General features: G+C 55.3%; 1 protein-coding gene across 1 annotated transcript; it reads left to right on the top strand.

Moving 5' to 3' along the window:
* Positions 1-733: 733 nt before the first annotated feature.
* Positions 734-7,450, top strand: LOC144955706 (E3 ubiquitin-protein ligase UBR4-like; the record flags this gene model as incomplete). The annotated part of the gene is made up of 3 exons (XM_078885853.1): positions 734-824; positions 3,264-3,426; positions 4,233-7,450. Coding segments are annotated over 3 exons (319 nt in total), but the record flags the coding sequence as incomplete, so codon positions are not given.
* Between the last annotated feature and the right edge of the window lie 5,280 nt (positions 7,451-12,730).

Below are 12,730 nucleotides of genomic sequence, written 5' to 3'. Positions count from 1 at the left end.
GTGGTGGTGGTGGTGTGGTGGTGGTGGTGGGTGGGGTGGGGAGGAGGGGGGGGGTGTGGTGGTGGGGGGGGGTGGAGGGGGGGGGTGGGTGGAGGGGGGGTGGGTGGGGTGGGGAGGAGGGGGGGGGGTGGGGGTGTGGTGGTGGTGGGGGTGATGTGGTGGTGGGTGGTGGGGTTGATGAGGGGGTGGGTGGGGTGGTTGGGGGTGGGGTGGTGGTGGTGGGGGTGATGATGTGGTGGTGGTGGTGGTGGTGGTGTGGTGGTGGGTGGTGGGGTTGATGAGGGGGTGGGTTGGGGTGGGTGGGGTGGTTGGGGGTGTGGTGGTGGTGGTGGTGGTGGTGGTGGTGTGGTGGTGGTGGTGGTGGTGGTGTGGTGGTGGGTGGTGGGGTTGATGAGGGGGTGGGTTGGGGTGGGTGGGGTGGTTGGGGGTGTGGTGGTGGTGGTGGTGGTGATGTGGTGGTGGTGGTGGTGGTGTAGTGGTGTGGTGGTGGTGGTGGAGTGGTGGTGGTGGTGGAGTGGTGGTAGTGGTGGTGGTAGTGGTGGTGTGGTGGTGGTGGTGGTGGGGTTGATGAGTGGGTGGTTGGGGTGGTTGGGTCCAACATTACTCATTGCTTCACAACTGCTTTCTGTGTTTAGGCACAGTCATGTAGAAGTTCAACTTACACACAGACACCCGTAGACTCACACACACACATACATAGCATCTGTGTGTCTGTGCGTGTGTCTCTCTGCAGCCTGGTGGACAAGGCAGAGAAGGACTATGCCATCTACAAGCATGCCCTGCTGTTCTGGGGCATGGTGGAGCTACTCTACGCCATGTTCAAGGTGAAAGGCCACAAGCCGTGGACCGGCAGAGGTCGCAAGCGGGTTTTGATTCCTTACCCTCCGTACCCGTACCCGGCCGCACCAGGGTCGCAAACGGGTACCCGTACCCGGCCGTACCCGTACCACCACCATCATCACTACCATCGGGAACCCGTACCCGTACCCTACCTGTACCACCATCATCATCACTACCATCGGGAACCCGTACCCGTACCCTACCTGTACCACCATCATCATCACTACCATCGGGTACCCGTACCCTACCTGTACCACCATCATCATCACTACCATCGGGTACCCGTACCCTACCCGTACCACCATCATCATCACTACCATCGGGTACCCGTACCCTACCTGTACCACCATCATCATCACTACCATCGGGAACCCGTACCCTACCCGTACCACCATCATCATCACTACCATCGGGTACCCGTACCCTACCCGTACCACCATCATCATCACTACCATCGGGTACCCGTACCCTACCTGTACCACCATCATCATCACTACCATCGGGTACCCGTACCCTACCCGTACCACCATCATCATCACTACCATCGGGTACCCGTACCCTACCTGTACCACCATCATCATCACTACCATCGGGTACCCGTACCCTACCTGTACCACCATCATCATCACTACCATCGGGTACCCGTACCCTACCTGTACCACCATCATCATCACTACCATCGGGTACCCGTACCCTACCCGTACCACCATCATCATCACTACCATCGGGTACCCGTACCCTACCTGTACCACCATCATCATCACTACCATCGGGTACCCGTACCCTACCCGTACCACCATCATCATCACTACCATCGGGAACCCGTACCCGTACCCTACCTGTACCACCATCATCATCACTACCATCGGGTACCCGTACCCGTACCCGGCCGTACCCGTACCCTACCCGTACCACCATCATCATCACTACCATCGGGTACCCGATTGCGACCTCTGGGATGAAGCCATGTTGCAGGCGCGGGTGGGTTGATTCTAGGAACTTGAATTGTGAGAAGAGACAAGACGTTGGGAAATGAGTGACAATCACGGTGACTCACCAGTGACTCACGGCCTACCCGTACCCGGCCGCACCAGGGTCGCAAACGGCTACCCGTACCCGGCTGGGTACGGGTAGCCGGGTATCAGGTAGGGTACGGGTATCGGGTACCCGGTTGCGACCTTTGGTAACCGGCAATCCGTTAACCCGTGCCCATTAAACCATTACCGTGAATCCATCACCGGAACTCCGCGATCATTAGCCAATCAAACCCTCGTCTCGAGGAACCAAACCTCTAACCATAAACCCATAACCGTGACCCTAACCCCCAGACGCTAACCCCAAACCCCTAACCCCAAACCCCAAAACCCTAACCCCAAAACCCTAACCCCAAAACCCTAACCCCAAAACCCTAACCCCAAAACCCTAACCCCAAAACCCTAACCCCAAAACCCTAACCCCTAGACACTAACCCCAAAACCCTAACCCCTAGACACTAACCCTTAGACACTAACCCTTAGACACTAACCCTTAGACACCAACCCTTAGACACCAACCCTTAGACACCAACCCTTAGACACTAACCCTTAGACACTAACCCTTAGACACCAACCCTTAGACACTAACCCTTAGACACTAACCCTTAGACACTAACCCTTAGACACTAACCCTTAGACACCAACCCTTAGACACCAACCCTTAGACACCAACCCTTAGACACTAACCCTTAGACACTAACCCCTAGACACTAACCTTTAGACACCAACCCTTAGACACTAACCCTTAGACACCAACCCTTAGACACTAACCCTTAGACACTAACCCCTAGACACTAACCCTTAGACACTAACCCCAAAACCCTAACCCCTAGACACTAACCCTTAGACACTAACCCTTAGACACTAACCCTTAGACACCAACCCTTAGACACCAACCCTTAGACACCAACCCTTAGACACTAACCCTTAGACACTAACCCTTAGACACCAACCCTTAGACACCAACCCTTAGACACTAACCCTTAGACACTAACCCTTAGACACCAACCCTTAGACACCAACCCTTAGACACTAACCCTTAGACACTAACCCTTAGACACTAACCCTTATACACTAACCCTTAGACACTAACCCTTAGACACTAACCCTTAGACACTAACCCTTAGACACTAACCCCTAGACACTAACCCTTAGACACCAACCCTTAGACACTAACCCTTAGACACTAACCCCTAGACACTAACCCTTAGACACTAACCCCAAAACCCTAACCCCTAGACACTAACCCTTAGACACTAACCCCAAAACCCTAACCCCTAGACACTAACCCTTAGACACTAACCCCTTAGACACTAACCCCCCCGTCTCTACCCCCCCCCCGTCTCTAACACTCCGCGTGCCCCCCCCCACCCCCCCCCCCCCCTACAGAAGGTGCCCCCCAGCACGGCAGAGGGGGGCTGGTCGTTTGCTCTCGCCGAGTTTGTGCGCCAGGGCGACGTGGCGCTGCTAGAGGCGTCTGAGCGCGCCCTGCGCACCCTGCAGGACCAGCTCATGGTGGCCGACAGCTTCCCAGCCTTCGCACGAGCAGCTGGTCAGTGCGGGAGGGGGGGGAGGGGGGCTGGGGGGAGGGGGGGAGGGGGAAGGGGGGCTGGGGGGGGAGGGGGGGCTGGGGGGGGAGGGGGGGCTGGGGGGAAGGGAAGGCGGGGGGGTGAGTGGGGTTGGATGGAGAGAGAGAAACGTGGAGAGGTACGGGGGGGGAGACACGGGGGGGGGGAGACACGGGGGGGGGGGGAAGACGGGGGGGGGGAGGGGAGACACGGGGTGGGGGGAGACACGGGGGGGGGGAGACACGGGGGGGGGGGGGAAGACGGGGGGGGGAGGGGAGACACGGGGTGGGGGGAGACACGGGGGGGGGGGAGACACGGGGGGGGGGGGAAGACGGGGGGGGGGAGGGGAGACACGGGGTGGGGGGGGGGAGACACGGGGGGGGGAGACACGGGGGGGGGGGGAGACGGGGGGGGGGAGGGGAGACACGGGGTGGGGGGGGGGGAGACACGGGGGGGGGGAGACGGGGGGGGGGGGGGAGACACGGGGTGGGGGGTAGAGACACGGGGGGGGGTAGAGACACGGGGGGGGGGGGAGAGACACGGGGGGTGGAGAGGGGAGACACGGGGGAGACACGGGGTGGGAGGGGAGTTTCCCTGTCTCACCGTGTCTCACCGTGTCTCTGTACCTCACCGTGTCTCTGTATCTCACCGTGTCTCTGTATCTCACCGTGTCTCTGTCTCTCACCGTGTCTCTGTATCTCACCGTGTCTCACTGTCTCTCACTGTCTCTCACCGTGTCTCACCGTGTCTCACCGTGTCTCGCTGTCTCTCCGCATCTGTCTGCGCGCAGGAATCCTCGAAGAAATCGAAAACCCGGACACCTTCATCCAAGACACCCTCAACTCCCTGCCCTGACACACAGACCCACACACAGTGGCACACACTGACACACACACACATAACAGACACACAGTGATACACACACACACACAGTGATACACACACACACACAGTGATACACACACACAGTGATACACACACAGTGATACACACACAGTGATACACACACACACAGTGATACACACACACACAGTGATACACACACACACACAGTGATACACACACACAGTGATACACACACACACAGTGATACACACACACAGTGATACACACACACGCGCGTTGCCATCCCAACGTCACCCAGCCCACTCACCTGGTGCCCCAGATCCACGCCTCTGGTTCGGCGGCCCCCCTGAACGCACCTCGGGCCTCCGGCTTCAGACGCAGTCCCGGCCACTTATCTCTCTCATCTCTCGTTCACTCTCGAACGCCGCGGTTGCTGTGAAAACTTCCTGAGCACTGCCTTAGGGGGTGGTTGGGGGGCTGGCCCTGTTAGCTCTGAGCCAGGCCTAGGCCTGGGGCCTGAGCCACGGCTTTGCCTGAGCCTGACCTTGGCCTGAGCCTGACCTAGGCCTGATCCTGGGGCCTGACCTAAGCCTGAGCCTGACCTAGGCCTGAGCCTGACCTAGGCATGAGCCTGACCTAGGCCTGAGCCTGACCTAGGCTTGAGCCTGACCTAGGCCTGATCCTGGGGCCTGACCTAGGCCTGAGCCTGACCTAGGCCTGAGCCTGACCTAGGCCTGAGCCTGACCTAGGCCTGAGCCTGACCTAGGCCTGACCTAGGCCTGAGCCTAATCCTGACCTAGGCCTGAGCCTGACCTAGGCCTGAGCCTGACCTAGGCCTGAGCCTGATCCTGACCTAGGCCTGAGCCTGACCTAGGCCTGAGCCTGACCTAGGCGTAAGCTCGGGTTTAAGCTCGGGTTTGGGACCTTGAGCCGCGACTTTGCCTGAGCTCGGTTACCCCGAGGCTGGGTCTCAGCCTGGCTTTTGGGTGCCTCTAACCCTGAGCCAAGTGCTTGGGAATTGAGCCATGGCTTTGCCTCAGCCTCGGGTCTGGGCCTAGGGTCTGAGCTTGAGCCTGGGCCTAGGACCTGGGCCTAGGATCTGGGCCTAGGACCTGGGCCTAGGTCCTGAGCTTGGGCCTAGGGCCTGAGCCTATGGGTTTGAGTTTAGGCCTGAGACCTGGGCATGAGGCCTGGGCATGAGGCCTGGGCATGAGGCCTGGGCATGAGGCATGAGGCCTGGGCATGAGCCCTGGGACTAGGGTCTGACCCTGGGCCTAGGGTCTGAGTCTGGGCCTAGGGTCTGAGTCTGGGCATGAGGCCTGAGGCATGGGCCCTGGGCCTAGAGCATGACCCTGGGCCTAGGACCTGAGCCTATGGGTCTGAGTCTGGGCACGAGCACTGGGCCTAGGGTCTCAGCGTGGCCCTAGGGCATGACCCTGGGCCTATGGGTGTAAGTCTGGGCCTGAGGCATGAGGCCTGAGGTCTGGGCATGAGGCTTCAGGCCTTGGCATGAGGCCTGGGCATGAGGCCTGGGCATGAGGCCCCGGGCCTCAGTCCTGGGCCGTTGTTAAGAATCCGGGTCTAGCGGCTTGACAGTGCAGCCTTCACACACGCAACACATGTAACACACGCAACACACGCAACACGCAACACACGCAACACACGCAGAACAGCACACGCCCTGACATGTAGTCCACTGTGTTCGGTCTCTCTCCACTGCTAACTGCTTTCCCGCTTGTGACCCACGCACCCCCCCCCCCTCCCTAACCCAGGCCTCGCTACCCCCACAGAGTGTTTTTTCGTTGTTGTTTTGAAGTTGTAAGGCATCTCTGTGTGTGTTTCTGCAGCCACAAACATACTCCCCTCTCTGGTTTATAAGTTAAGATGTGTTCTGGGTTTGGCCTACGCGTGTAGAGGGTTGGTTGATGGTGGAGAGATGGTGATGATAGTTGTGGTGGTGGTGGTAGAGTTTGATGATGATGATAATGATGATGGTGGTTTGCGTTGGTGTGCTGTGCATGTTGAACTTCGGGGGGGGAGCAGGGCTTGCGGGGATGGTGATGTGAGACTGGGGGGCTGTTTGGTTCCCTCCGCCCTCCAAATTTCTGTGGAGGCCGTCGCAGGCTTTCAATTCGATGGAGCCAACGTGGTTCCACAGTTTACTCTCTCCCAGAGGTGTGGACTCGAGTCATGTGACTTGGACTCGAGTCAGACTCGAGTCATGAATTTGATGACTTGCGACTCGACTTGGACTTGCATAACAATGACTTTGTCCCACCTATGAGATGTGGACTCGAGTCATGTGACTTGGACTCGAGTCAGACTCGAGTCATGAATTTGATGACTTGCGACTCGACTTGGACTTGCATAACAATGACTTTGTCCCACCTATGAGATGTGGACTCGAGTCATGTGACTTGGACTCGAGTCAGACTCGAGTCATTAATTTGATGACTTGCGACTCGACTTGGACTTGCATAACAATGACTTTGTCCCACCTATGAGATGTGGACTCGAGTCATGTGACTTGGACTCGAGTCAGACTCGAGTCATGAATTTGATGACTTGCAACTCGACTTGGACTTGCATAACAATGACTTTGTCCCACCTCTGCTCTCTCCTACTCACCCCCTACTCTCTGTCATCTCCCGTACTCCACTCTTCATTTCTCTCCCTCTCTCTCCCCGACTCCCTCCCATCTTCGCTCCCATCCTTTCTCTGATCTCTCTCTCGCTCTCACCTGCTCTACGCTACATTCTCATCTCTCACCTACTCTCTCATCTCTCTCACCTACTCTACGCTACTTTCTCATCTCATCTCTCACCTACTCTCTCATCTCTCACCTACTATAACCTACTCTCTCATCTCTCTCATCTCTCACCTATTCTCTGATCTCATCTATCTCACATACTCTACGCTACTCTCTCATCTCTCTCACCTACTCTACGCTACTCTCTCATCTCTCTCATCTCTCACCTACTCTCTCATCTCTCACCTACTCTCTCATCTCTCACCTACTCTACGCTACTCTCTCATCTCTCACCTCATCTCTCCCATTCTCCCCCTTGTCTCTCCCCCTTGTCTCTCCTCCTCTTCTCTGCACTCCCACCCCCCCCTGTGTCACCAGAAGCTCATGAATAAACCTATTGCCCCTTCCCCTTGGCATCTCTATGCGAGTCCCAGGGTCTCTGTGTGAGTCTGTGGGTGTCTGTGTGGGTGTCTGTGTGAGTCTATGGGTCTCTCTGTGCGAGTCCCAGGGTCTCTGTGCGAGTCTGTGGGTGTCTGTGTGAGTGTGGGTGTCTGTGTGAGTCCCAGGGTCTCTGTGTGAGTCTACGAGTCTATGTGAGTCTATGGGTCTCTCTGTGCGAGTCCCAGGGTCTCTGTGTGAGTCTGTGGGTGTCTGTGTGAGTGTGGGTGTCTGTGTGCGTCCCAGGGTCTCTGTGTGAGTCCCAGGGTCTCTGTGTGAGTCTATGGGTCTCTCTTTGCGAGTCCCAGGGTCTCTGTGTGAGTCTGTGGGTGTCTGTGTGAGTGTAGGTGTCTGTGTGAGTCCCAGGGTCTCTGTGTGAGTCTACAAGTCTGTGTGAGTCTGTGGGTGTCTGTGTGGGTGTCTGTGTGAGTCCCAGGGTCTCTGTGTGAGTCTACGAGTCTGTGTGAGTCTATGGGTCTCTCTGTGCGAGTCCCAGGGTCGCTGTGTGAGTCTGTGGGTATCTGTGTGAGTCTATGGGTCTCTCTGTGCGAGTCCCAGGGTCTCTGTGTGAGTCTACGAGTCTGTGTGAGTCTATGGGTCTCTCTGTGCGAGTCCCAGGGTCTCTGTGTGAGTCTGTGGGTGTCTGTGTGAGTGTGGGTGTCTGTGTGAGTCCCAGGGTCTCTGTGTGAGTCTACGAGTCTGTGTGAGTCCCAGGGTCTCTGTGTGAGTCCCAGGGTCTCTGTGTGAGTCTGTGGGTGTCTGTGTGAGTGTGGGTGTCTGTGTGAGTCCCAGGGTCTCTGTGTGAGTCTACGAGTCTGTGTGAGTCTATGGGTCTCTCTGTGCGAGTCCCAGGGTCTCTGTGTGAGTCTGTGGGTGTCTGGGTGAGTGTGGGTGTCTGTGTGAGTCCCAGAGTCTCTCTGTGAGTCTACAAGTCTGTGTGAGTCTATGGGTCTCTCTGTGCGAGTCCCAGGGTCTCTGTGTGAGTCTGTGGGTGTCTGGGTGAGTGTGGGTGTCTGTGTGAGTCCCAGAGTCTCTGTGTGAGTCTACAAGTCTGTGTGAGTCTATGGGTCTCTCTGTGCGAGTCCCAGGGTCTCTGTGTGAGTCTGTGGGTGTCTGGGTGAGTCTGTGGGTGTCTGCGAGTCCCAGGGTCTCTGTGTGAGTCTACGAGTCTGTGTGAGTCTATGGGTCTCTCTGTGCGAGTCCCAGGGTCGCTGTGTGAGTCTGTGGGTGTCTGGGTGAGTCTGTGGGTGTCTGTGTGAGTACCAGGGTCTCTGTGCGAGTCCCAGGGTCGACTATTTGAGTCTGGGTGTCTAGGTGAGTCTGTGTGAGTCTACGGGTCTCTGTGTGAGTCTATGGGTCTCTGTGCGAGTACCAGGGTCTCTGTGCGAGTACCAGGGTCTCTGTGCGAGTCCCATGGTCGTCTATCTGAGTCTGTGGGTGTCTGGGTGAGTCTGTGTGAGTCTGGGTGTCTGTGTGAGTCTATGGGTCTCTGTGTGAGTACAAGGGTGTCTGTGTGAGTCTGTGGGTGTCTGGGTGAGTCTGTGGGTGTCTGTGTGAGTCTGGGTGTCTGTGTGAGTCTGTGTGAGTCTGTGTGAGTCTGTGGTTGTCTGTGTGATTCTGTGGGTGTCAGTGTGAGTCTGTGGGTGACTGTGTGAGTCTGTGGGTGACTGTGTGAGTCTGTGGGTGTCTGTGTGAGTCTATGGGTCTCTGTGCGAGTACCAGGGTCTCTGTGCGAGTACCAGGGTCGTCTATCTGAGTCTGTGGGTGTCTGGGTGAGTCTGTGTGAGTCTGTGGGTGTATGTGGGTGTCTGTGTGAGTCTGTGGGTGTCTGTGTGAGTCTGTGGGTGTCTGTGGGTGTCTGTGTGAGTCTGTGGGTGTCTGTGTGAGTCTACGGGTCTCTGTGTGAGTCCCAGGGTCGACTATTTGAGTCTGTGGGTGTCTGGGTGAGTCTGGGTGTCTGTGTGAGTCTATGGGTCTCTGTGTGAGTACCAGGGTCTATTGTACGAGTCTATTGGTCTCTGTGTGAGTCTATGGGTCTCTGTGTGAGTCTATGGGTCTCTGTGTGAGTCTATGGGTCTCTCTTTGTGAGTACGGGTCTCTCTTTGTGAGTCTATGGGTCTCTGTGTGAGTCTATGGGTCTCTGTGTGAGTCTATGGGTCTCTCTTTGTGAGTCTACGGGTCTCTCTTTGTGAGTCTACGGGTCTCTCTTTGTGAGTCTATGGGTCTCTGTGTGAGTCTATGGGTCTCTGTGTGAGTCTATGGGTCTCTGTGTGAGTCTATGGGTCTCTGTGTGAGTCTATGGGTCTCTCTTTGTGAGTCTACGGGTCTCTCTTTGTGAGTCTACGGGTCTCTCTTTGTGAGTCTATGGGTCTCTGTGTGAGTCTATGGGTCTCTGTGTGAGTCTATGGGTCTCTGTGTGAGTCTATGGGTCTCTCTGTGTGAGTCTACGGGTCTCTGTGTGAGTCTATTGGTCGATGTGTGAGTCTAGGAGTCTCTGTGTGAGTACGGGTCTCTGTGTGTGAGTCTACGGGTCTCTGTGTGAGTCTACGGGTCTCTGTGTGTGAGTCTACGGGTCTCTGTGTGTGAGTCTACGGGTCTCTGTGTGAGTCTACGGGTCTCTGTGTGTGAGTCTACGGGTCTCTGTGTGTGAGTCTACGGGTCTCTGTGTGTGAGTCTATGGGTCTCTGTGTGAGTCTACGGGTCTCTGTGTGAGTCTACGGGTCTCTGTGTGTGAGTCTACGGGTCTCTGTGTGTGAGTCTACGGGTCTCTGTGTGAGTCTACGGGTCTCTGTGTGTGAGTCTACGGGTCTCTGTGTGAGTCTACGGGTCTCTGTGTGAGTCTACGGGTCTCTGTGTGTGAGTCTACGGGTCTCTGTGTGAGTCTATGGATCTCTGTGTGTGAGTCTATGGGTCTCTGTGTGAGTCTATGGATCTCTGTGTGTGAGTCTACGGGTCTCTGTGTGAGTCTATGGATCTCTGTGTGTGAGTCTATGGGTCTCTCTGTACGAGTCTATGGGTCTATCTGTGTGAGTCTATGGGTCTATCTGTGTGAGTCTATGGGTCTATCTGTGTGAGTCTATGGGTCTATCTGTGTGAGTCTATGGGTCTATCTGTGTGAGTCTATGGGTCTATCTGTGTGAGTCTATGGGTCTCTCTGTGTGAGTCTATGGGTCTCTCTGTGTGAGTCTATGGGTCTCTGTGTGAGTCTACGGGTCTCTGTGTGAGTCTATTGGTCTCTGTGTGAGTCTACGGGTCTCTGTGTGAGTCTATGCGTCTCTGTGTGAGTCTACGGGTCTCTCTGTGCGAGTCTATGGGTCTCTGTGTGAGTCTGGGTCTCTCTGTGTGAGTCTATGGGTCTCTGTGTGAGTCCCAGGGTCTTATCTGTGTGAGTGTACGGGTCTCTATGTATGAGGCCCAGGGTCTCTGTGTGAGTCTTTGGGTCTCTGTGTGAGTCTACGGGTCTCCCTGTGCGAGTCTACGGGTCTCTGTGTGAATCTATGGGTCTCTGTGTGAGTCTATGGGTCTCTGTGTGAGTCTACGGATCTCTGTGTGAGTCTACGGGTCTCTGTGTGAGTCTATGGGTCTCTGTGTGAGTCTATGGGTCTCTGTGTGTGAGTCTATGGGTCTCTGTGTGTGAGTCTGTGGGTCTCTGTGGGTCTCTGTGTGAGTCTGTGGGTCTGTGTGTGAGTCTATGGGTCTCTGTGTGTGAGTCTGTGGGTCTCTGTGTGAGTCTGTGGGTCTCTGTGTGAGTCTGTGTCTCTGTGTGAGTCTATGGGTCTCTTTGTGAGTCCCAGGGTCTCTCTGTGTGAGTCCCAGGGTCGATTGTGCGAGTCTATGGCCCTTTGTGAGTCTATGGGGCTCTCTGTGAGTGAGTTACGGGGTTTCTGTCTTGGACTGTGGGTCTCTGTGTGAGTCCCAGGTTCACTGCGTGAGGAGCGTCCGAGGGAGTTTTTGCCTCGGTATCCTGGAAGATTGCACCCTAGGGAGTGGTTTGCACTCGAACGAAATGCCGCTGTTTTTTAATCCAGAAAAATCCGAGGCTTTGCTGATTGGCAGATGACAATTTAGATGCCACTGGTTCTACATGTTCTGCAGATGTAGATGCCACTGGTTCTACACGTTCTGCAGATGTAGATGCTACTGGTTCTTCACGTTCTGCAGATGTAGATGCCACTGGTTCTTCACGTTCTGCAGACGTAGATGCCACTGGTTCTTCACGTTCTGTAGATGCCACTGGTTCTTCACATTCTACAGATGTAGATGCCACTGGTTCTTCACATTCTGTAGATGTAGATGCCACTGGTTCTTCACATTCTACAGATGTAGATGCCACTGGTTCTTCACGTCCTGCAGATGTAGATGCCACTGGTTCTTCACGTTCTGCAGATGTAGATGCCACTGGTTCTTCACGTTCTGTAGATGTAGATGCCACTGGTTCTTCACGTTCTGTAGATGCCACTGGTTCTTCACATTCTACAGATGTAGATGCCACTGGTTCTTCACGTTCTACAGATGTAGATGCCACTGGTTCTTCGCGTTCTGCAGATGTAGATGCCACTGGTTCTTCACGTTCTGCAGATGTAGATGCCACTGGTTCTACACGTTCTGCAGATGTAGATGCCACTGGTTCTTCGCGTTCTGCAGATGTAGATGCCACTGGTTCTTCACGTTCTGCAGATGTAGATGCCACTGGTTCTTCACGTTCTGCAGATGTAGATGCCACTGGTTCTTCACATTCTGTAGATGTAGATGCCACTGGTTCTTCACGTTCTGCAGATGTAGATGCCACTGGTTCTTCACATTCTGTAGATGTAGATGCCACTGGTTCTTCACGTTCTGTAGATGTAGATGCCACTGGTTCTTCACGTTCTGTAGATGTAGATGCCACTGGTTCTTCACGTTCTGCAGATGTAGATGCCACTGGTTCTTCACATTCTGTAGATGTAGATGCCACTGGTTCTTCACGTTCTGCAGATGTAGATGCCACTGGTTCTTCACATTCTGTAGATGTAGATGCCACTGGTTCTTCACGTTCTGCAGATGTAGATGCCACTGGTTCTTCACGTTCTACAGATGTAGATGCCACTGGTTCTACACGTTCTGCAGATGTAGATGCCACTGGTTCTTCACATTCTACAGATGTAGATGCACTGCTTCGTCACGTTCTGAAGATCTGTTCGTACATTCACCGTCTCATCAGCAGCAGCAGCAGCATCAGCATCGCCGCGTTCGGCTTGGACCTGGTTCCCTCCTCG

Source organism: Lampetra fluviatilis, unplaced genomic scaffold (assembly GCF_964198595.1).
Source record: "Lampetra fluviatilis unplaced genomic scaffold, kcLamFluv1.1 SCAFFOLD_908, whole genome shotgun sequence".
Classification (NCBI taxonomy): Eukaryota; Metazoa; Chordata; class Hyperoartia; order Petromyzontiformes; family Petromyzontidae; genus Lampetra; species Lampetra fluviatilis.
This window is presented reverse-complemented; position numbering and strand designations above follow the sequence as displayed.